Source organism: Manis pentadactyla, chromosome 11, assembly GCF_030020395.1.
Source record: "Manis pentadactyla isolate mManPen7 chromosome 11, mManPen7.hap1, whole genome shotgun sequence".
NCBI lineage: Eukaryota > Metazoa > Chordata > Mammalia > Pholidota > Manidae > Manis > Manis pentadactyla.
In genome coordinates this window covers 896,021-920,462 of record NC_080029.1, presented here as the reverse complement: position 1 = coordinate 920,462, position 24,442 = coordinate 896,021, and the positions used below count along the sequence as shown (strand labels likewise).

General features: G+C 57.5%; 1 protein-coding gene across 9 annotated transcripts in view; it reads left to right on the top strand.

Moving 5' to 3' along the window:
- The window catches only part of PACS2 (phosphofurin acidic cluster sorting protein 2), a 58,254-nt gene that overhangs the window by 19,108 nt on the left and 14,704 nt on the right, over positions 1-24,442 (top strand). For 3 of the 9 annotated variants that reach the window (XR_005024126.2, XM_036882075.2, XM_036882078.2), the window contains exons 2-11: positions 11,827-11,914; positions 13,402-13,491; positions 14,483-14,608; positions 16,936-17,098; positions 17,708-17,781; positions 18,157-18,237; positions 19,511-19,570; positions 21,833-21,990; positions 23,515-23,605; positions 23,899-23,973. Coding sequence is in view for 8 of the 9 variants with exons in the window: in XM_036882075.2 (XP_036737970.2) it covers positions 11,827-11,914; positions 13,402-13,491; positions 14,483-14,608; positions 16,936-17,098; positions 17,708-17,781; positions 18,157-18,237; positions 19,511-19,570; positions 21,833-21,990; positions 23,515-23,605; positions 23,899-23,973 (1,006 nt within the window). In the remaining variant the exon portion in view is untranslated. The remainder of the gene's footprint in view (positions 1-11,826; positions 11,915-13,401; positions 13,492-14,482; positions 14,609-16,935; positions 17,099-17,707; positions 17,782-18,156; positions 18,238-19,510; positions 19,571-21,832; positions 21,991-23,514; positions 23,606-23,898; positions 23,974-24,442) is intronic. The other 6 variants (XM_036882077.2, XM_036882081.2, XM_036882079.2 and 3 more) reach the window with 5 other exon arrangements.

Below are 24,442 nucleotides of genomic sequence, written 5' to 3'. Positions count from 1 at the left end.
TCCTGGGGGCAGGCAGGGGTCCGGGGGGACCCTCAGCTTCCTTCCCCCACTGTGGGGTGTGCATGTGGGCTCCCAACATCACCACTTGGGGAGGGGTGGGTGCAACTGGCCTCCGTCAGCACCTGGGAGTACAAAGCTCGAGCCAGCCCTGTAGAGGGAGGCACCCCTCAGGCCTCGGTTGGGTAAGTCTCTGCAAGACCAGGCTCTCGTGAGCTTTCTGAAATGTCACTTGTTCCGCGACTCACAGAAACTGGGGCACCGGGGTACGGTGTGCCCTCCCTGCCCGCTGCCTCTCCCGCTTCACCACCTCCCCAAAGCACCTGTCCCGGCCTGGTGCCTCTGCCTCAGCTCTACCCACAGCAGACCACTGGGCCCCTGCTCCCTGCCCACTTGGGCCTTGTTGAGTGGCCCCTGGGGGAGGTCCCTGCTGCCCCCACCCACCTGTCCCCAGGGCACTCTGTGCCTCCACCAGCCCCGGAGTCCCAGGGCTCAGCGTCCGTCCATCCCTGACCCTGACCCACCCAACTCCTGCCCGCAGGGCTCGGCCCAGGAGCACCCCTGCTCTTCCCATTGTGGGTCCACCAATACGGCTCAGCTCCAGGGTGGATGTGGAGGCCTTCCATCTGCCTCCCTCCACCACCTCCCCCACCCTCCCCTGCCCTGCTCTCCCCTGCGGCCCTGCCGGCACCTGGGAAGCCTACCTCCCCTCTGTGTGGAGGCGGGTGCCACGCGGTGCAGGGCCTCGGTGTGGGGCCCAGGCACTGCGTCCTGTTGGAATCTGCAGGCTCCCTGACCTGATAGCACGCAGAAGCCCCAGCACCCTGAGCTGCCCCAAGACCCAGAGGCCCACAGGCGGGGACTTGGCGATGACTGGGTCCACCCAGTCTCCTGGTGGCAGGAGGTGGCACTGAGATGGTTGCATTTGCCTTGAGCTCGATTCCAGCCCAGCCTGGGGTGTCCGGTCGTCCTGGGCTGCGAGCCGCTCTGCCGAGCCTCCTGGCTGGCTAACCGCAGGCCTTCAGGCCCGGCCCTGCAGGTTCTTGGGGATGCTTGACCACCCCCCAGTGTTGGCGGCCTGGCCCTTCCTGCACGAACCAGTGGCCCTGAGGACTGAGGGTGCATCAGACCCTCTCCCACCCAGAGACGCGGCACTCTGTGGCCAAGAGCAGGGTCATCCCCCGGCCATCTTCAGGGGTCCCTGTAATGGCTCCTCCCTCCCCCACCAAGGCTGGCGCATCAGTGCGACCGCTCTGTCAGGTGGTGCTGCTGTCCCGTCACCGCTTGCACACGTGAACGGGGAGCCCTGGGGGCTCACGGGTGTGAAGAGGGGCCGTGGGCCGGGCTGGGGCTGGCGTGGTGGCTGGGATGGCAGCCCATATGGCCGGCAGCCCCAGGAGCGTTCTGTTGCGGTGGTCGTGTGAAGTGGGGATCGTTTTGCCGGGGCCCTGGAGTGGCAAGGAGACACCCCCGGGAGGGGACGGTGGGCTGCCACGTGGAGTCAGAAATCCCACGTCGTCCCGTCGGGTGTCAGTTCTGAACACCGAGTGTCCTCATTCTAAGTGCGAGTGTCCAGGGGTGAGAATGATGTCCCCACCCGGGAGCACCCGTCCCATGCAGACGCACATGGCACAGAGTGGAGCTTTGAAGACAGAGGAATGGAGGAAGTGCGCAGCAAGACTTCACAAGCCAGAAAACTGCTGGGCATCAGCCAAAGCCGGAGGCCAGCTGCTTGGAAGGGTGGGTGACAGGGCGAACCGTCGGCGAGCGTGATCACAGAAAGGAAGCACGTGGGGCTCAGGAACGAATGAAGCAAGTGACGTCGGGAACACTCAGCAGGAACTCAACAAATACAAAAACTTGGTGGTAGGATAATTTGTAGAAAAGATGTGAACTGCTTAGTAATTGACTAGAAGAGAGAAAGCGTGAAGAGACCAATTACATTGAAACCTCCTCTCTCCCCAAAGAGCACCAGGTGTTTTTATTTTGGTGAATTTTACCAAATCTTCAAGTAATAAGCTCCACCTCATATGAAGTGTTTCAGAGATTGGAAAGAGGTTAAAAGAAGAGGTGAGGCTGTCCATTTACATGGGCAGTGGGGTCATGAACACTCGCAAGGACAGCCCGGGGGGGGAGGCAGGGTGACCCCTCTTAGGGGTTCAGATGTGAAAGTCCGAAATGAAATGTTGACCAAAAATCTATACGAGGTATAAAAGGACGAAGTTACATCACACAGGAGGAATCATTTCAGGGATGTGATTCATTTAGCATTAGAATATTATTTTAATTTGTCACACTCAGATTGAAAGGGAAAAACCGTATGGTGGTCCAGAGAAAGCACCGGAAGGAATCGAGCACACACCCTTGGGAATCTGGGAGTGACCCGGAAACTTACCCTGTCGCGCGGCACCTGCGGAGATGCCGCGGCCCTGCACGCTCCAGTACGCGCGCCACGGTGGCCGCTGATTCGTTAAAATGTGCATCTCATGCCTGAAGCCGCGCTGGCCACACATCCCATGCCGGCCACTGTGTCGGTGCAGCTGTGGAGCGTCTCTGTCACTGCAGGAAGTCTGTGGGGTAGCGCTACTGTGCCCACATCGTTCTTGATGCCAGAAGTATCACCTTCAAAATCAAGAAGGAGGGTAACTACTTAGAACTGTCCTCGAAGTGCTGGGCAGCGTGACAGGACACGGAAAGTAAACAGGACTGGGCGGGAAGAAACAGAATCGCCCTTCGCGTACAGCACGGTTCGAATGGGCAGTAAGAGGGTGAACGAATTATAGGACCAGGAGGAGTTCTGGAAGGTTGATTGGTGGGAGGTCAACGTACAGAGTTAAGAGCATTAAGATGCCTGCAGTAATCACTTTGAAAATGAGGTGTTATTCATAAAGCAGCTAGTAGCCATCTGGGAATAAATGGAGCCGAGGGGGTTAAGGCCTGGCACAGGAGAAGCGCCTGACCTCAAGGATGCAGGCCATCGAGGAGCCCTGTGCAAACCCAGTGACCGAGATCTGTCAGTGCTCCCTAAATGCATTTTAATTTCATAAATTCCACATGGGAATAGAATTTGGTAAGGTAAATCTAAAATTCATGTGAAACAGGCAACTTTAAAGAAAAATGCATGTTTGTGTTGGAGGAGTACTTGGCAGGTACTGTTTATTTCACCAAGCTCTACTAATTAAAACAGTGTGAAATGGCCAACTGTAGACACACCGTACTGGGGTCCGTGACAGCACACACCCATGGCGGGCTTCGGAGGGGCCTCATTCAGGAAGGAGAGGACGTGCTCCTGGAGAAAGGGTCTGGGGACAAGGGGACATCTGCCCAGGAAATGGTAACATCAGTCACCGCCTCACACCACACAGTGGTGCCGAACGGGTGAGTTACCTCAGCGTGAAACTGGAAGTTCAGCAGCTGGAAGGAGAGCTATGGGATCAGAGAACGTAGCATCCAGGGAGCGTAACACTTCATTGCGTACACATTGGAGAGCCACACATGTGACAGGCCGTGTAGGCGATGTCCATGGCAATTATTGAATCTAGAAAAAAATGACGACTTCCTTGCCGCTGATAAAGCATCAGCCCAGCAGGAGATAGGTGAGGGGTGAGGCCGGAGGCTGCAGGAAACGCTTCCAGCAGCGGATGCCTGGGCAGAGGCTCGGCCTCCCTGGCACAGAGCGAAACGGAGCACGTCCCACGCCACACCCCCAGATGTAATGGGTCTCCATTTGGGGCATGGTGACTTGGGGATGGATATGTCCCCCGAGAATTCACATGTTGAATTCCTTGCTCTCCCAGTATCTTGGGGATGTAACTGTTTGGAACTGGAGCCTTTAAGGAGGTGATTAAGTTAAAATGAGGCCATTAGGGTGGGCTTGGTGACCTTACATTTGGGTGGCAGACACCATGTGGGCACTTGCACGGAGGGAGGCCGTGTGAAGAGGATGTGGGAGTGTGGCCATCCACAAGCCAAGGAGACGCCTGGCAGACCCTTGTGACCAGAGGAACCCCTCCTGCCAGCACCCTGGTCTCAGCCCCCAGCCCCAGAACCGGGAGGAATGGATGGCTGCCGTGTAAGCCGCTGGCCTGTGGTATTTGTTCTGGTGGCCCCAGCAGACTGCGTGAACATGCGGGAATCCACACCCGCTGTGGGCCAGTGGGGGTTCATGTTAGTGCCACACACAGCTTGGAAGAAGTGGTTTGACAGTCCCCCAGGCAGGCTCAGAGCCAGTGATCCCAGTCAGGTGCGGCCCCACAAGCGCCTGTGCACATGCAGGCTGGGGGTGGTCCTGTGAGATCCCCGGACAGTCTGAATGGCCGTCAGCAGAGGGTGGACAGGTTGTATAAAGTGAAGTGTACACTCTAGGGGAGGGCTTGTGAGCTGCGTGGCCCAGCATGGACGACTCTCTGAAGGAAGTGAGATGAGGGTGGGAAGGACATGCTGCCAAAGTGTACACAGACCCATGTCAGCCGCATGGCTTAGGACACATGCATGCGTGTGTAGGAAAGTGTGGTGTGCCTGGCAGGCTAGGGTGCAGCGACGTTTCTGTGCAGAAAGCTGGAAACACAGAGCTGCCGAGCTGGTTGCTGCCCTGAGTGAAGGGGCAGGCGTCCGTGCTCCAGAGCTGACTGGGGGCTCCGGGGCACTCGGTGCGTGGCTTCCCCTTCTGGGCCCACCGTGGCTGCCTAGGTCCTGCCATTGCAGCCAGGAGGAAGGGAACTGGCAAGGCATGTGCTGCCTGGGACGTGAGGCACATCAGTCTGCTCGGGTTCACTGCTGGGGCTGCTTGGCCTCACCCACTGCCTGTAAGGCAGGACCTGGTATCTGGTGGGGAAGCCAGCAGGCAGCTGACGTGGGGGAGGCCCGCTACCATGGGAGGGTGGGGAGCCCAGTGGGAGGACAGCTGCCAGTGTCCCAGAGGGATGCCCTCCGGATGGTGGTTCCTGTAGAGGGAGCAGAGGGAGGGTGGTGGGGAGCACGCAGGGGGGCGCTGCGGTTCTGGCCGGCTTGCTTCTTTAGAAAGACCTGCAGTTCACACAGAGCACGTCTAATTCTCGTCAGCAGACACCTGGATTTGGGGCATTGCTCTCGGTGTGCCTCTCTGCTCCGGCCCAGAAGACACACCAAGGGCTGCGTCTCCAGCATCCGGTAACAGTCGGCCTTTTGCCCTACGGCTCTGAGCAGACACCGTCTGAGAGAGAAGAGACGCTAGGCGTGGAGCAGTCCCCTTTGGATGGGAAATTGGGTTTTCACCTGTTGAGGGGATCACATTTTATATGACAGTATTTTTAAAATATCCCTGGCTTCCTTCTTTGTCACTGCTGAGTGTATTACAATTGCAGGGTGTTTGAATAACAGTTCCAGGTTAGCGATGAATCATCGTTTGTGGGGTTTTTTTAGTGTATTTGCTCATTAGTTCCTTGAGGGCCAAGTGTTGTGCAATAAATCCATCCTTGGTTGCCTATAATCAAGCCCTCGGGCCTCTCTCAGAACCAACCTTGGATAAAAAAAACAAGGCATTTGTTCTGTTTATCTGGTTCAGTTTCTGCATGCAGTTGATTCTCGTTGTGCTATTAATGTTTTCATGAATCACATCAGCTTGATTGATTACCAGGAAAAAAGGGAATCCAAGTGGGAGGTGTGCCTCTGGAGAAGCAGGTAGATGCGCGTGGTGTAGACTGGCTCTCCGCAGAGCCCGTGCCCGCCCAGCGGGCTGGAAGAGCAAGAGGGCTCCCCATGGCCGGAGGCCTATGGCCCCCTGATGAGGAAGCACCAGAGCGGGGTCCCACTGTGCCTCCCAGACTGAGCCCCACCACCGCCAAGCAAACCGTACAGGATGGAAACTTCTAGAGGTGGGAGTGGTGGAGCCCTGAGAAGGAAGAGAACAGAGCCTTGAGTCCCCCGTACGCACCGTGGGAGTGCTCAGGGCCTCATTCACTCCGAGCAGGGTCCAAAGGAGGCTCCTTCTTTGTCATTGGTCAGCATAACCTGTAGCTTGTGTATCTTTAACTTTTGAAAAATTACTTTTTAAAGTTTACATATACTTGATTTCAACTTGCCTCCATGTTTATCTACAGCTCTGAGACTCCCATCACCACCCTTGACCAGGCTCAGAACACGGGGCGGTCGTCCCCAAGACCACCTCGCTCGGCCGTCCCCAGCCCCGCTCTGCACCTTTCCCAGGGTGCCGCAGAAGCCGGCTGGCCTTTCACCTGCGCTCCTCCTGGCATCATGTGTGTGCAGGCCACAGTGCGTGTGCATGTGTGTATGCAGATGGATGCCTGGGAGCATGTGTCTGGAGGTGTGTGGAGTTGTGTATATGGAGGTGTGCACATGTGTGTGGGGTGTACATGTGTGTGTACGTGGAGCTGTGTGCACACGTGTGTATATGGTTGTGTGTGTGCTTCAGTTCCCTGCTCCCCAAGCAGCCCTCCCAGTGTGGGGGGACCATTTCATTTCCCTTGGATGAAGTGTGTGGTGGCGGGGGTCACGGGCTGCGAAGCAGCTGCACGTCTGGCTCTGGATCAGGACCCACAGGCACAGTGCCCCCTCGCTTGCCTCCTTGTCAGTACGTGCATCAGGTCCCTCGGTTTGGGGGTCAGGCAACAGGTGTGTGCTGGTATCTTGTTGTGGCATGTTCCTGATAACTAATAATGTAGAGCAGCTTTTTGGGTGTGTATTTACTGTCCATGTCATTTTCGAAGAAATGTCCATTTTTTTAATTGGGTTGTTTTGTTTTCATGTTAACTTTGGAGAGATCTTTATGTATTGTGGACTAAACCCTCTGTCAGATGTCTGATTTGCAAACCTTTCATCCCAGTGTCAGCTTGTCTTCATCCTCTTAATACATTTTTATTATTTATTTATTTATTTTATTAAGGAATCCCTGACATACACTCTTATGAAGGTCTCACACCAAAAAACAATGTGGTCACCACACTCACCCCCGCCAGCGTGCCCCTCCACACCCCACTGCAGCCACTGCCCATCAGCACAGCAAGATGCCACAGAGTCACTGTTTGCCCTCTCTGTGCTACACTGTCTTCTCCCTGATCCCCCCACACCATGTGTGCCAATCATAATGCCCCTGAATCCCCTTCTCCTTCCCTCCCCACCCAACCTCCCCCACCCCTTCCCTTTGGTACCCGCTAGTCCGTTCTTGGAGTCTGTGAGTCTGTCGCTGTTTAGTTCCTTCAGTTTTGCTTCGTTATTATACTCCACAAATGAAGGAAATCATTTGGTACTTGTCTTTCTCCACCTGGCTTATGTCACTGAGCATAACACCCTCTAGCTCCATCCATGTTGTTGCAAATGGTATGATTTGTTTCTTTCTTATGGCTGAGTAGTATTCCACTGTGTATATGTACCATATCTTCTTTATCCATTCATCTACAGATGGACACTTAGGTTGCTTCCATATCTTAGCTATTGTAAATAGTGCTGCAATAAACATAGGGGTGCATATGTCTTTTTGAATCTGAGAAATTATATTCTTTGGGTAAATTCCTAGGAGTGGAATTCCCGGGTCAAATGGTATTTCTATTTTTAGTTTTTTGACATATTGCTTTCCACAATGGTTGAATTAGTTTACATTCCCACCAGCAGTGTAGGAGGGTTCCCCTTTCTCCACATCCTTACCAGCATTTGTTGTTCTTAGTCTTTCAATACTGGCCATCCTAACTGGTGTGAAGTGATGGTTTTTATTTGCATTTCCCTGATAATTAGTGATGTGGAGCATCTTTTCATGTGCCTGTTGGACATCTGAATTTCTTCTTTGGAGAATTGTCAGTTCATATCTTCTGCCCATTTTTTAATCGGGTTATTTGCTTTTTGGGTGTTGAGGCTTGTGAGTTCTTTATATATTTTGGATGTTAACCCCTTGTTGGATGTGTCATTTACAAATATATTCTCCCATACTGTAGGATGCCTTTTCGTTCTGCTGATGGTGTCCTTTCCTGTACAGAAGCTTTTAAGTTTGATATAGTCACATGTGTTCATTTTTGCTTTTGTTTCCCTTGCCTGAGGAGATGTGTTCAGGAAAAAGTTGCTCATGTTTATATTCAGGAGATTTTTGCCTATGTTTTCTTATAAGAGTTTTATGGTTTCATGACTTACATTCTTTCATCCATTTCAAGTTTACTTTTGTGTATGAGGATAGACAATAATCCAGTTTCATTCTCTTGCATGTAGCTGTCCAGTTTTGCCAACACCAGCTGTTGAAGAGGCTGTCATTTCCCCATTGTATGTCCATGGCTCCTTTATCATATATTAATTGACCATATATGCTTGGGTTTATATCTGGGCTCTCTAGTCTGTTCCATTGGCCTATGGGTCTGTTCTTGTGCCAGTACCAATTTGTCTTGATTACTGTGGCTTTGTAGTAGAGCTTGAAGTCAGGGACTGTAATCCCCCCGCTTTATTCTTCCTTCTCAGGATTGCTTTGCCTTTTGGGGTCTTTTGTGGTTCCGTATGAATTTTAGAACTATTTGCTCCAGTTCATTGAAGAATGCTGTTGGTAATTTGATAGGGATTGCATTGAATCTCCAGATTGCTTTGGGCAGGATGGCCATTTTGACAATATTAATTCTTCCTAGCCAGGAGCATGGGATGTGTTTCCATTTGTTAGTGTCCTCTTTAATTCCTCTTAAGAGTGTCTTATAGTTTTCAGGGTATAGGTCTTTGACTTCTTTGGTTAGATTTATTCCTAGGTATTTTATTCTTCTTGATGCAATTGTGAATGGCATTGTTTTCCTGATTTCTCTTTCTGCTAGTTCATCGTTAGTGTATAGGAAAGCAACAGATTTCTGTGTATTAATTTTGTATCCTGCAACTTTGCTGAATTCAGATATTTATTCTAGTAGTTTTGGAGTGGATTCTTTAGGGTTTTTTATGTACAATATCATGTCATCTGCAAATAGTGACAGTCTGACTTCTTCTTTACCAATCTGGATGCCTTGTATTTCTTTGTTTCGTCTAATTGCCGTGGCTAGGACCTCCAGTACTATGTTGAATACAAGTGGGGAGAGTGGGCATCCCTGTCTCTTTCCTGATCTTGAAAGGCTTTCAGCTTCTCGCTGTTAAGTATGATGTTGGCTGTGGGTTTGTCATATGTGGCCTTTATTATGTTGAGGTACTTGCCCTCTATACCCATTTTGTTGAGAGTTTTTTTCATGAATGGATGTTGAATTTTGTTGAATGCTTTTTCAGCATCTATGGAGATGATCATGTGATTTTTGTCCTTTTGTTGATGTGGTGGATGATGTTGATTGATTTTCTAATATTGTACCATCCTTGCATCCCTGGAATAAATCCTACTTGATCATGATGGATGATCTTTTTGATGTATTTTTGAATTCAGTTTGCTCATATTTTGTTGAGTGTTTTTGCGTCTATGCTCATCAGGGAAATTGGCCTATAGTTTTCTGTTCCGTACTGTATCTGTCTGGTGTTGGTATTGGGGTGATTGCTGACCTTATAAAATGAGTGAGGAGTATTTCTTTTCTGTTTTCTGAAAGATATTATGTACAGTTGGTATTATTTCTTCTTTTAATGTCTGATTAAGTTCACCTGGAGTTCTCTTTTTCAGGAGTTTTTTAACTGTCAGTTCAGTTTCTTCACAGAGTAGGCTGTTCCGTGATCTGCTGTTCATCCTGGGAGTTTGGGCACTTGGAAGCTTTCAAGGAATGGGCACAGTCTGTGCAGGTTCTCAGATGCATGTGCACACGGCTCTTTGTAGAATTCCCTGATCACACTTTTATGTAGTCTGTGAGATCTGTAGTGATGTGCCTTCTTTTATCCTTGATATTGGTGATTTTTGCCTTCTCTCTCTCTCATCCTCTATTTTTTCTCTGTCCAGTCTTCCCAAAGAACCAGCTTTGGGTTTTATTTTCTCTGTTGTTTTTTGTTTTCAATTTCATTGTTTCTGCTTTTATGGTCATTATTTCCTTTGTACTGCTCACTTTGGGTTTAATTTGCTCTTCTTTCCCTAGTGTGTAAGGTGAAGCTTCGATTGTGTGCTTGAGGCCTTTCCTCTTTTCTAACACATGCATATAAACGGTATAGATTGTGCCCAACCTCGCTTTGGCTGCATCCCATAGAACTTGATTTGTATTATTTCACTTCTGTCCCACACAGAATGTTTCTGTAGCCCTCCGAGGCATCCTCTTTGGCCCGTGACATGCTTAGGAGTGCACTTCACTTCTGAGTAGTTGGTGTGTCCAGCTGTCTTTCTATTACTGATTTTTGGTTAACTGGTCAGAGAACATACTTTATATAAGTTCAGTATTTTGTTTTGTTTTAAAATGTATTTCATCATCATTATCATTTTTGAAGATCTAAGTGGCTTTATTCAGTGACGCGTGAATTGGGCAGCACCCCTTCTAGTGAATAGGTAGGTGCTCTGGGCTTCAGTTCTGTGTTTATGGCGCAGGATGTGGTCTGTCCTGGTGAGTATCGACTCCTTTAGGCTGTCTCCTTCTCTGTCTTCTCCCCTTGCCGGTTGTTTGCTCAGTAAGATGGAGCCCTACAGAATCAAAGTGGTCCCAGTGGGTGGAGCCGGCAGGGCTGGGAGCCGGGAGGGGTGCTCGGCTCCCCCGTGGTGCTCGGCTCCCCCGTGGTGCTGTGTCTGTTGGGACTGTTTAGGGCCTGTCCGTCTGCCTCCAGCCTGGAGCTGCCCCGCGTCCGCTGCTCCTCCGGGCTCAGTGGGGTGCAGGCGGGGTCGCCACTGTCCCCGCTCTGTGCCGCCTGTGACAGGCTGACTTTAGGCCCAGTTTGAGTGATAACACAGACAAGTTGGTGCCATTGAAAGACAAGTCTGATATTACTCACCGTACCCTAGAAAGAAGAGGCCTGCCAGGGCGCTGAGGGCCACAGGGAGGCCGAGCGGGAGGGCAGGGCCCAGGCCAGAGCCCTCATCGGGTTCCTGTGGGAAAAGCAGGGCAGGGCAGACAAGCAGGTCAGCACTGGCCGTTTGAAGAACCCAGCGGGCTCCCCGGCCTGGTGTGGGGCATCTGATAAAGAGGTGGCTGGAAGTATGGGCTGCGGTCCAGGGGAGATGAGATGTAAATAATCTCGGTCGTTTGGCTTTATGACTAATGGGTGCCAAGTAGACAAATGTAAAATCTAAGAGGCACAGGACAGTGGGGTCCCTGGTCCACGCGTGGCTGGCAGCACTGAGGGCACCTGCAGATGTTGCAGCCAGGTCTTGGGGTGCAGAGTGCATGTCCAGGCAGTGGGCTCTTTGCCTGGCCTGCTGAGCCCGGCTGCTGCAGGCAGGGAGAGCACGTGGGTCACCGTGGAGGCTGTCCTGCTGTGTGGGGCTCAGGTCACAGTGTGGGGCCGGGCAGCAGCGTGCTGGGCACAGAAAGCCTGGGTGCCCCTGTGGGCCTGGCCTTGGCACCTGTGTGGGGGTCCCTTGCCCTTGGGCCCTGTTGTTGTCCCCACAAACAGGCGGACTGGCGTCGGGCTAGGAGAGGGAGCCCGGGCAGGTCTCTGGTGGATGCGCATCCTGCCACGTGGCTGCTGCCGCCCTCCAGGCCTCTCTGCTCAGGGCTGCGGTGCCCCAACTGGGGATGACGGGCGGGGTCTGCAGGGGGAGGCGGTGCAGAGCTGCCCTGTCCAGGGCTTCCCTGGCCTGCTGCCTTTCTGCCTGCCTGTCCCCAGACCTGCGCTGAGCCACCACCAGGAGCCCGAGACCCGTCCTCAGGGACCTGGGAGGCGGGGGGCCTGCCTCATGCACAGAGCTGGACGGTGGCTCCGGCCTTCCTGGGACACCTGAGGTGGGGCTCTGGGGGTTGAGGGTCCTGCTGAGCTGCCCTGTGCCCTTTGCAGGTTGTGCAGCCTGACCTTGAAGAAGCTGGTGGTCTTCAGGGAGCTGGAGAAGGAGCTCATCTCAGTGGTGATCGCAGTCAAGATGCAGGTAAGGGCCCTCCTCCACCACATCCTGGGCCCTTCAGGGGCCCACGCCGCCCGGGAGACGGGTGCGGACCCACCCATCCCGACAGCCCGACCTCAGCAGTACGGGCCACCCAGCCGCTTTGGGCCCAGGGCCCAGGGCACAGGATGCTGTCCCCCAGGGCCCCCAGACCGCATGCCCTTCAGGGCAGGCCTGCTTCCCTTCAGTCCCAGGCTTCTGGAGCCCATGTCCACGGCTCCACGGGGATGCCTGGGACCGGCCTGTGGCTCCTGATGCGTGCGGCCACCTTCATTTTTCCTGTGAGTTGTTACCATCCAAAACCTGATAGGCTTTAAATAAAGGTCTGAAGAAACGCCTTTCCTCCACGAAGCTGCTGCCGTGAGTTTTCAGCCCCAGAGCTACACAGGGCAGAGGGCAGGAGGCCCGGCCCACCCAGGGTGTCCCTTCCCACCCCCTGGGGAGGCGGAACTGGTGGGGGGGGGGGTCGCTGCACACTGCAGCCGAGCAGCTGGGGCATCCGGGCCTCTGCACTGATGCCACGTGGTGCCTAGGGCAGCAGCCTGGCTGCCGTCAGCTGGCTTGGCAGCAGGATGTCCAAGCAGAGCCCCACCCAGGGCCACACTGGCCAGTGACGCTGCGGTGCCCAGGGCTCCTGCTCGCTCCTGTCGGCTCACACGTCTGTCCTGGACCCACGCCCCACTCCTGCTCTCTCTCATTTCTCTGCACCCCACATCTTGGTCCGACGGATCCCCTGCCTGGGTAGCCTCCGGCCCTGTGGGTTTCCCCCTCAGTGCCCCACACATGGGGTCACACAATGTTTGTCTGTGTCCAGCTTCCAGCACTTGGCATAAAGTCACCAAGCTTCATCCATGTTGGCATGGGTGTTTTTAAAACGATACTATGATGAACATCTTCAGTCTGTTTGGAATTTATTTTGGTGTAAGGTTTAAGGTCAGAACCTGTGAGTTTTATACAGGTGATTCCTTGTCTGCTTATCACAGCCGTGTAGTGGGTAGATGGCCTTTCCACGTGGCCCAAAGGCTCATTGTCTCCGTTGATGTGCTCTTGTGTGTGTTTCGGACCTGTTTCCCCGTCTTTGTGCTGGTGCCCCCGTGTTTTAATCATCGTGCCCTGTGCCAGTGTGTGCCCTCAGGGCTGGCAGCACCCTTCCCACGCCATTCTCAGAAGCGCGCGCCCTCCGCACACCTCTGCTCTTCCAGGCACTGTCCTGCCACCCTGCGCCCTCTGTGTTTCTTCTTGGTCGCAGAAGCTGAGGCCATTCTCAAGACAGATTTCTAGAGGACTCACTGAGTCAAAGATGCGACATTTTTAAGGCTCTTGGTCAGTCTCCCACGGTGCCTTGGGGAGCACGGGAGCACGCGCCTCCTGCCTGGCTCTGTGCCCTTCGTGCAGAGGAAGAGGAGGGGGTGGCGGTGAGTGTGGGGCTTCCCTGTCCAGTGCTGTGCGTCAGGAGTGTCGCTGTGTCTCAGGGCTCCAAGCGGATCCTGCGGTCCCATGAGATTGTGCTGCCCCCCAGCGGACAAGTGGAGACCGACCTGGCGCTGACCTTCTCGCTGCAGGTGGGCCTGGCGCTGGGCGCGGGGATAGCGCCCCGGTGGGCAGCGCGACCCCCACTCCTCCCCGGATGTTCCCTCTGGGGTGCTGGGAGGCTGCTTTGCTGTATTACATGGAGTTTTCTGTCCCGGCCCCATGGAGAATGCAGGGGGGCCTGAACGCGAACCATCCTAGTGTTTAGAGAAGAGGCAGAGAACTCTGGGAACTCAGCACTGTCAGGCCCCTTTGGAGTATTCGGGGTGGGCTCAACTTAGCCTGGGATGCGCCCCCAGTGTGAACGATGAACAGAGGACTCCCTGTGGGCTGCCCAGAGCCCTGCTCTGTCCCGGGCCCAGGGCAGCCCCCCGCTGAGCCCCCTTAGCAGAGCTGCTTTAAGGCTGGCGTTCCTCAACTTCAGCAGATACACTTTCTTCTTGCTCAACACACTCAGTTTAAAGATTAATCCCGTACTTACCATCAGGCCATTTTAAACCCATTAAAAATCCTCTTTGCTCACAGTAAGTGTGTGAGATGTGTGGTTCACCCTTTCAGTACAAGGTTCTGTGGGTTTGGACAACTGCACAGGTGTGTAGCCACCATTGTTGGGGTAATGACAGGCTCCTCGGACTTTGGTTCGTGGACTTGGAGTAAAACTTGTGAGAAGGTGTTACACACACGAGCTTGCGGGCGACCTGGGCCAGTGCAGCCTGGCCCGCAGGCACCAGGGCTGCATAGCGCCATGCCCCACCGTGTGGGGGGACTGCTGGGTGCCCCGGCCCGCTGACCGTCCTCAGCAGACACGCTGCAGAGCTGGTTGGGACGGGTGCAGATGTGTGTGGCCCCTCCCAAAGGCCTCGGCAAGCAGCCGAGCTGCAGCTTCTAGCTTGGACCGCGGCGCATGGCCACCCATCGAGGAGCCAGCCTCCGGGCTCACAGGGGCCCATGAACGCAGGTGCTCCAGACCCCACAGGGCCAGGTTGCTGGCATGGATGGCAGCCGTGGCCCCTTCTCCCGCAGTACCCTCACTTCCTGAAGAGAGACGGCAACAAGCTGCAGATCATGCTGCAGCGGAGAAAGCGCTACAAACACCGGACAATCCTGGGCTACAAGACGCTGGCGGCGGGCGCCATCAACATGGCCGAGGTGAGGGGGGCTGTGGGCCGGGCTGCATCAGAGGCCCTCAGCTGGACGGACACCTGGCTGGGCTCCACGCTGCCCAGGGTAGATTTCTGCCCAGGGTGGGCCTGTCCTGTGCCCTCCTGGGAGTGGTGTCTGGGTAAGTGCCCCTGTGCCCAGCTGGGACACCCTCATCCTGCTCAGCAGGCACTAACCATGACCAGCTGCTCGTGGAGGGTCGGGGTGGCACAAAGCTGGTGCAGAAGGCCCCTGGCATGGGACTGAGGGGAAGCACACAGGGACCAGCCCCCAAGACCACACTGTCCTGTGGCACCTGGTTTCCCCAGGGCGGTTGGTGGGGACTCAGGGGTCGGTCCCCAGGCCGAGGAGCTCAGCTCTCACTGGGCCTTTGGGAGCCGCAGGACGGGTCTGGGGGAAGGGTCAGCTGAGGGTCCCATGTGTTGGGGCCTTCAGGGTCATGGGGCCACGCTCAGGGCTGGCGAGGTGACCGCTGGGTATCAGTGACACTTGGGAGTGTGGGGCTGTGTTGGCACCAGGGCAGTGGCTGCAAGCGGCCCTGCATGGGAAGTTGTCTGGCCCAGGACCCCCGTGCAGGGCTCAGAGGGCAGTGCTGCCCACGCACGCCCCGTACCAGTGCCTACTTGGGCCTGTAGGCCTGTGCCCCTCGGGCGCTTACTGCCTCCTGCTGGTCCATCCAGGACAAGCTCAAGCTTGCTGCAGGTTCCAGCCCCGCCCAGCTGCCCGCCCCTAGGGAGAAGGAGGGTGTGCAGAGTGCCAGGGGGCCGGGGTCTGTTGGGCCTTCGCCTCGCTGCCGGCCCTTAGACACAGATGCAGCAATGGCAGGTGGCCTGGACTCCTCGGGGCCCTGGCGTTGGGTCGCTGGTCAGCCTGTCTGTGCCCTCTCTGGCCATTCTGGGCCTCCTGCCTCTAGGCTGATTATGGCTCAGGAGGCTGGGAGGTGCCATCCTGCCCTCCTGCTGTGCAGAGGGCTCTGATTAAGCTGCAATGCCAGGCCGCGGCTAGATGTGCCGCGAGGGACTCAGACACTGGCAGACCCCCTCAGAGCGGCGTGGTCTTCTCTCAGAGGCCGGCCGCTCTCCATCCTCCCTCGGAGGGGGGAAGAGTGGGCTTTCATTAGGGGAGAGGCGGCCCCACTGCCCACGTCCAGGCCCCACTGCCCAGGCTGACCCCTGACGTACGCTTGCACACTGAGCCTTTGCCCGGGCTCCTTCCAGGACGGCCCGTCCTGTTGCACAAGTGGTGTGGGTCTGCCTCCTCGCTGACCAGGATGCCTCTCCTGGCATTGGTGTGCACAGCTCTGTGCTGTGGGGACTCTGGCAGTTAGACGGCCCTTAGCAAGGTGACACGTGCGTGCTCGGAGCACTGCCTGCACGGCAGGCCAAGCGGGAGGCAACTGCCACCCCGGGCGGTGCGTGTGAGCGTGTGCGTCCCCGTCCGTCAGTGCCCTTGCATGTGCATTGCGCATGCAGGTATAGGGAGCCGGTCTGAATGTCGGCATCAAGTCAGCAGCCTTCATGATGTGGGGCCTGCAATGATGACAGGCCACTTTCTCAAAATTCTCATTTTCTTCCTGACCAAAGAATTGGCTTTCCACGTCTGGCCCATAAAAGCCCAATATCTGGATTTGAACAGATGACCCCAAAGGCAGCTTCCAAAAAGGAAGGGCTCCGGTCTGCGTGTGTGTCCCAAGCCGCCTTCACAAGACCGGGGTCAAGGCGACAGCTTCGCATCGGGGGCAGCATGGGCGCGGGCCCGGCTGCCTGGAGTGGCAGGGCTCTGCCCCCTGCCTGGTTCGCTGGAAATCTCTCCGGACCAGAGTGGCCCCAGGGGCTCACTGTCCTGGTGGGCTGGCCTGGCAGGTGTCACCTCCCTGTGCTGGTGGCCAGTCCTTCTTGGTCCCCCACAGACATGGGTGCCTGAAATTGGATCCCGTGGGTTGGTGGCCGAATCTGGGAGTTCCGGGCTGGCTAGCACCCACAGCTTCATACACTGCTCTGGGAAGGGGGTCTTCAGACCCTCTTCTCTAACACCCTTCAGTCCCTCGTAGCTTAGCCTGATGCTCACCTCCCCGGCTCAGCCCACATCCTCGTCATAGGGCCTGTCCACCTGGCGCCCACGTCGTTGTGTGGCCAACCCACCCTGCTCCTGTGTCCTTGTCCTCCGGGCCTGTGGCCCTGTCCCTGCTCCCGTGGTCACCTGCAGAGGTGCCCACCACCGGGAGGAAAGCCCTTGAAGTCCAGCACGTGCACCAATGCTGGGACTGCCAGGGCCCCTGCTCCGTGGTCCCTTTTATAAGAGTGCCCTGCCCCCAGGTGATGCAGCACCCCTCCGAGGGGGGCCAGGTGCTGAGCCTCTGCAGCAGCATCAAGGAGGCCTCAGTCAGGGTGGCAGAGATTTGGATCTTCTCCCTGTCCAGCCAACCCACTGACCATGAGGACAGTGCCATGCAGACCGGCCCCGCAGCCAAGTCCACAGGTGAGTGCAGCCCACAGTCGGGTCGTCTGCTGCCTCTCCGTAAGGGGGTGCCACCTCCCGGCCACCACCCTGCCAGGTTTGGGAAGCCGGGAGGGGGCACAGGGTCTGCCCTCTGGGCTCCAAGTGTGAGCAGTTTTGCGCATGCGCACATGGGAACTGGGCAGCAGGGCCTGTCATTGCAGGAGGTCTCAGGGTCCATCACGGTGCCTTCCCAGGGTCTGGGCACAGGTCCTGGTATGGGCTGTCACCACCATCATAGTTGGGGTCATTAGCCTCCCTGAGTTGCTGGAAGGCAAGTGGGGGCCTCAGCCAAGCATGAGATCCAGGCTGAAATGCATGATGGGCAGGAAGGGCCACTGGGGTCTGAGACTGGTTCGTGGGGGCCGTTGTGGCTGTGGGATGGGCACGTGGTAGCAGGGAAGCATGGCGACTCCCCCGCCCCCATCCCCCGGCTCCTAGACTGCCCACCTGCTGGGTTGGCTCCTTCCTGCTGCCCGCAGGCATCTCTTTGGGCTCCCCTTGGGTCCGGGCCCACCCTCCCGGTGCCGCCTCCCTGCCAGGATGCGGGTGGAACCTCAGGCACTGTCCCTCTATGTGCCTATCCTGCAGATAACTACTCCGAGGAGGAGTACGAGAGCTTCTCCTCCGAGCAGGAGGCCAGCGACGACGCTGTGCAGGGGCAGGTAACCTGGGCCGGGGGACGGCCGTGCGGTCCCCAGGGCTTCAGGGGAGGCGCTGGCTGCGGGGCTCCTGATGCACTGCGCCCACCTCCTGCCAAGACCCCCAGAAACTGTAGCCTCCAGTGGCAGCCGAGGACCCTCCCAAGTCCCCGCCACACAGGCGGCATGGGGTGGGGAGGCTGGGAGCCTGGCTCCCGAGCGGTGTTTCCTTTCTCCCATCTGCACCCTGTGGGTGAGCACACACCCTGGGGGCACCAGGCGGCAGCTCCCTCTGTCAGCTCAGGTGGGACTGGCCTCCCTTGCCGAGCCTCCGGAGGCAGGTGCAGGGCGGGCGGTGGGAGTCCCTGGAGCACCTTAGGCACTGCGGCGTCTCTGCAGGATTTGGACGAGGATGACTTTGACGTGGGGAAGCCCCAGAAGCAGCGGCGATCGATAGTAAGAACGGCGTCCATGACCAGGGTCGGTGGAAACTGGTTTTACTAACACTGGGGAAGGGGGGTGGAGGGGCCCGGGTGGGCATGAGCCTGGGGGCATGGTCCACATGGAGCCCTCTCAAGAGGAGCAGGTTCAGGAAGGGAGGTGGCCTGTCCTGGTATCATGGCAGGAGCTCATGCCGTTCCCCCAGACTGTGCTGGCTTCCCTGAGGCCTGATCCTTTCCCGCAGGTATGGCGTGAGGGTGGGCAGCCCCCACACAGCCTCGCCCTGGGAGGGCGGGAGGGGGCTGCAAGGTACCCAGCCATGATCAGTTAAAGCTGCACAGGCAGGTGCAAGCCAGGCAGGGCGTCTCCCTGTTGGCCACAGGCCCCCCTCCTGCCCAGGCCACTGCACGAGCAGAGCCGGGGGGGCTGTCTCCTCCCCGCTTGTGCCCAGACACGCCCAGTGTGAGGCCAGTCCTGTTCCTCTTCAGTATCCAGCCCCCCCAGCACAGAGGTCCCGAGGGCGGCAGGGCTGGCAGGCTTCTCCTGCAGGAGGAGAGCTGCAGGCGGAGGCCTTAGCCCATCGCAGGCTGTTCACCGCTGGTGCCCAGAGCTCCTGCATGGGCTCAGTGCCCTGCTGCTGCCCCAGGGCAGGCCAGCGTGGAGGGCCGCCTGGGAAGCCATGGGACACAAATCCAGCCTCCGAAGCCATTGCTACCTCTGGCAGGCGGGTGTGCCTCTGTCCTCTGCTGTGGTGCTGCTGCCCATACCGCTGTGGCGGCCCCTGATGGAGTCTCACTTCTGGAGCCCGAGTGGCCAGCTCTGTGGGAGGGAGCAGGGGCCTCCTTTTTTAGGCCCCTCCCGGGTGCTGGGAGCATCCACCTCACTCAGTGGCCAGAGTGGAGCCTCTGTGGCTTGGGTGGCCGTGGGAGCAGACAGAGCTCAGGTCCTCTGCTGAGCCCTGCCCTCCCGAGTCCTGTGGGTAAGGTGGTGCCCCGGGAAGGGAGGGGCCGTGAGCCAGGGAAGGGCCGCAGTCTCGTCGGCATGGAGGCTTCTGGGAGGACTGTAGAGGTGGCGCTCGCCCTCCCTCTAGTCCCCGTCTCCGGGCTTGGGACTGGGCCCCTCAGGGCTGTTCCTTGGCTGACCACCTGCTCGTGAAGATACTGGCCTCCTGCGAGCCTGGCATGTGCCCTGAACGCCACAGTGTGCTTGTGTTCCACCCCGCTGCAGGGCCATGCACGGGGGCAGCTGCTGGCCTGCTGTGTCCCCAGGGGAAGTGGCCCCGGGCTCTCATTCTGTCCTGCTTGTCTTACAGCAACAAAACTTTAAGCAGAAAGTTGTGGCACTGCTGCGGAGGTTCAAAGTGTCAGATGAGGTGAGGGATGCCGCCTGCCCCCGTTCCCACCCTGCACCCCGTCTGCCACCCCAGGCAGAGCACCATGGAGAGAAGGGCTCTGGCAGCCTTCTGGGCTGTCCGGGCTCTGCTGCTGACTATCCCCGTGGTCCTCTGGATGTCACTGGCCTTGTGCACATCATCAGGCACAGCTCAAGGGTTGCACAGAGGCCCTGAGAGCCCGCCAGTGCTGGGATGACAGGCTTGAGGCCTGGACCAGGAGGAAGGCTGGATGGCATGATCGGAGTGTGACCACATGTTGTTGTGTTTTGTGTTTTTGTATAAACTTTTTTTCAGCAGTTATAGGTTCACAGAAGTTGAGCAGAAAGTACAGGGTTTCAATATACCGCCTGTCGCCACACATACGGCCTCCCCGTTTCTTCTAGTGTAAATATTTTCTATGATTACTGTGTATAACTTTACAACCAGAAGAAAAATACCTTGGTTTTATTTTTAATGTGGTCAGAGGAAAGTCAGTCCGCAGGCTCTGGACCCACTGGAGGAGGTGGCGTTTAGGTGTCTGACTGTCACCACACATGGTCACAACAGCACAGAAAGTGAGCTGAGCTGCCCGGAAGTGGTGGCCACATGTGCACACACCCAAGGCCACCCCCTCTGAAACATGGGCACTGAGACAGTCACGTCCTGGCCACGCACTTCCCAGGTGGGTCTCCAGATCCCCAGCTGCCTTTTGCAGAAATCAACCAGCTCTCCTAAAACTTACATGGAAATGGAAGGGACCCAGAATAAACAATGTTGAAAAAAGAACAAAAGAAAGGCTGACAGTTCCTGATTTCAGAGCTTACTACAAAGCCACTCTTATCAAAACTGAACAGATCTATGGAATGGAGTTAAGAGTCAAGAAGTAAGTCCTCCTGCCTTTGGTCATCGGCTTTTGACAAAGACTCTGAGACTGTTCAGTGGGGAAAAAAGTCTTTTCAAGCAAATGGCTCAGCAACAACTGGCTTTCCACATGCAGGAGAAGAGAGTGGGACCCCTGCCTCACACCGTATCAGCAATGAACTCAAAATGGATCAAAGACCCAAATGTAAGAGCCAAAGCTGTGAATCAGGGGGAAACATGGGCTGCAGCCTTTGTGTCCTGGGGCACACTGGCATCTTAGGTGTGACCCAAAGGCACAAGCAATCAGAGAAAAAACGAGTATGTTGGGCTTCATCAGAAACATCAACAAGAAAATGAAACAACAGCCTGTGGACTGGGGGACGTCTGCAAATTACGTATCCAGTAAAGGGCTTGTGTCCGAACATACAGAGAATACTTGGCAGAAAAACAAAGAGCCCGCTGAAACACTTAGTTGCCCAGTTCAGTAACTGGGCAAAGGATCTGATTCGACAGTTTGTTCAGATGATACACAAATAGCCAGTAAGCCCACAGCAAGGTGCATCGTGTCATCTGGGAGTGCACGTCGGAACCCCCTGAGGCGCCCCGCAGTGCCCACCATGTGGCCGTGACGCAAAAGGGAATGTGGAGGATGTGGGGCACCTGGACCCTCATCCAGCACGTGGGAACCTACAAGGATGAGGCTGCTTTGGAAAACGGCCCAGCAGTTCCTCAAGAGAGTCATGTGTGCTTGCCCAACACCCGGCAGTCCCGTTCCTGGGTATTTGCCTATGAGAGGTGCAGACATCCCCACAGGAGTGGCAGGCACAGAAGTGTCACTTGCGACAGTGGTCACGGGAGATGTCCCGTACCCCCCCCCGCTGCTGCCTGCATAGATGCGGCGGTCGCCGCTCGGTGCAGAGGAGGCCCTGTAGGTAGACGGAACGGGCGGCTCCTAAGTGCATGGCTGCGGCCTTTGTGGTACATTTACACGGCATCTGGAAGAGACCGAGAGCACGGGGCAAAAGTGACCCCACTGGTTGCCTGGGGAGGAGGGGGTTGTGGGAGGAGGGGGCCCACTGGAGGGAGCACGTCATGCCCGATCGTGGTGGTGGCCGCACTTCAGCACACCCGTCCCAGCGCTGCCTGTGCTCTGAACGGTGTGTCCATGTGTTGAAGCCTCCATGAGCTGGGCCACAGGAAGCACGCATGCCATGCCCAGTGCCCATGACTGGGGGTTCCCGGGGCTACCCCCAGGCCTGGACACACTGGTTGGTGGGCCTGCTAGAGGAGGGCGCTTCATGGCTCTGCCCCCCATGGCCTTGCAGGCGCCCCTTCCCCAGCTGGGGCCGGGCTGCCCAGGGGCGCAGCCATGCTGGCCCTCACACGTATGCCCTACTGTAGGTTCTGGACTCTGAGCAGGACCCTGCGGAGCATGTCCCCGAGGTGGAGGAGGACCTGGACCTTCTGTATGACACACTGGACATGGAGAACCCCAGCGACAGCGGCCCTGACATGGAGGATGATGACAGTGTCCTCAGCACCCCCAAGCCAAAGCTCAGGTGGGCATGGCCGCTGCCTGGCACAAGAGACACCAGGCATGGCTGCCAGCCAGTGCCAGGTGGCTGTGCACCCTCCAGCCCGGGGGCCACAGACTGTGGGCGGAGGCGGGTGATGAAGTGTGGACCCCACAGGCATCCTGGGCCTGCTGTATTGGTACACGGTGACCAGCAGCAGAGCGATAAGGTCAGGCGTGCATCTAGAAAGCTCTCTGGAGTGTGCTGGGGATGGGGGAGCAGTGAGGGGCAGCTGGGGCCATGCCCACGGGCGGCCGTGGCATCAGGGGTCAGGAGGGGTGCTGGGAAGGTGTGGAAGGCAAGAGCTCTGGGTGCGGGGTGGGCAGGCGGAGGAGGCATGCCATCCCAGGAGGGGCACCAGCAGGCGGTGGGCCGCCAGGCTGTCTGTCCAGTGAGGAGATGGGTGTGCTGGGTACAGCAGAGGTGCCCCGCCACACGGGTGTCGTGGGCAGCCCGGGTGAGAGGACAGGATGCAGGTCCGTACGGGGCCCGGGCCCTGGACGCTCAGGAGGCCTTGGGGCCGGGAGGGCCTCGGCCCGCAGGACAGGGCTATGGATGCTGAGGAGGATGGGGTGAGGTGAATTGGGGCCAGGAAGCCCGGGGGCTTTGGTTGTGTTCTTGCACTTGCAGACAGGAGCGGGTGACAGGGGCTCAGCCAAGCCAGCCCGCTATGCTGCTGACGCCCCTCAGCTCACCTGCAGCCGACACCCCCTCCCAGGAGCCTCACTGCCCCATCAGTTCCCTGCAGCTGCTCCTCCAGCTCAGAGCCGGGCGGCTAGCCCAGTGCTCTGGGTGCCCTGTGGCATCCCCCCGCCCTCAGCTGGGGAAGGTCTCTGCTTTCATCAGCCCATGTGGGCAGTCCCCTTGCTGCCCAGTGACCTAGGCCACCACCCATCTATAGCTCCACTTGTCGGCCACCCCTATGGGGGGCCCCTGGCCAGCTGGTGTTTGCAGTTCTGGGGTGGGGTATGGGTGCCTCGGGGCCCTGCTCCTGCCTGTGACACACAGTCCTGCTCACACTTCCACGTCCCCGCGTGGCCTTGTCCCTGACGTGCTTGAGCCCCGCCCATCATTCAGCTTCACCGCATCCCAGGCCCCTTTCTTCAAGAGTCCCTGATGTCTGCTGCCGGGAGGGACGTCTGGTCCACCCAGGCTGTGCTGAGGGCACTGTGTCGCACTGCTGTGGTGTCCCTGTGTTCCTGCTGTGTGCCCACGATCCCCACCCGGACAGTCCTCAGTGGGGTTTGGAGGAGGCCCACTGCCCCATGCCACCTTGCCCAGGGCTGCTGGAGCAGTTGGGGACTTATGTCGGACGGGCAGGGCAGCCAAGAAGGGGCAGCGTGGGCCTGTGCTCTCTGTGCTGTCAGGGGGCATGCACTGATGCCAAGCCTTCTGAGAGCACTTCTCAGAGCCAGCCCTGCCCGGCATCAGAGCCCTGCCAGGCACAGTGGCTATCCATGTGTGGGGAGGGTCCTGGAGAATGACCCCCTGTCCATTCCCCGTCCACAGGCCGTACTTCGAAGGCCTGTCGCACTCCAGCTCGCAGACGGAGGTTGGGAGTATCCACAGTGCCCGAAGCCAGAAGGAGCCCCCGAGCCCGGTGAGTGGGCAGCTCCCAGGCAGGGCGGGCCATTCAGTCCTTCCTGCCTGCCTCGCTCAGGGCTCGGGCGGTGGTGGTGCTGGGCAAACCGGAACCCAGACGTGCTCCTAGGTCTGTGGTGTGGCCGAGTTGCCCTGCCCGATGCCGGGTGTCTGCATGGGACGACCCTGAGACCCCATGCAGGAGACCCCGACCGTCTGCCTGGGCCACCTCCCAACCCAGAGCCCCTACCCAGAAGAGGGCCAGCCCCAGCAGCCACCTTTAAACCACGCCTATACTCACTGTCCACACAGGCCGACATGCCTGAGAAGACGCGGGCCATGGGAGGCAAGCAGCCAAGCGACAGCGTCTCCGAGGCAGCGGCCCATGTGAGCAGGCGCAAGGCTGCGCTCAGTCGCCCAGCACAGACCTGCTTACGTGCTTCCCTTGGGGTTCTGACCTGGCAGGGCAGGGTGCCCCATGCAGGTCCTCCTGCTCAGTGCCCATGACCACAGAGCCACAGTGAGGGCGCCCCTGGACTCGCCACCCCAGGGGACAGTCGGGTCTGGACTCGCCCCCAGCCTAGGGATGGTCAGGGTGCCCTGGACTGAACCCCACCCCATGGGGACAGAGGACACCCCTCCACTGCCCTGTCAGGCACAGGCCCCGTGAGCACCATGGTTGACCCTCGCGCAGGTTCTTGGAGGGTCCTGGGCCTTGAGGCAGGTTCTAGGGATGTGTGGCGCTAGTCTCCCTGTGGCGGGTTGGAGGTCAGGGCCAGCCAGGCTCCTCGGCCTGTCAGGGAGAAGGTCAGACAGCCCCTTAGGGAATGTATGTGGCTGTGTCATACGCAGGGGC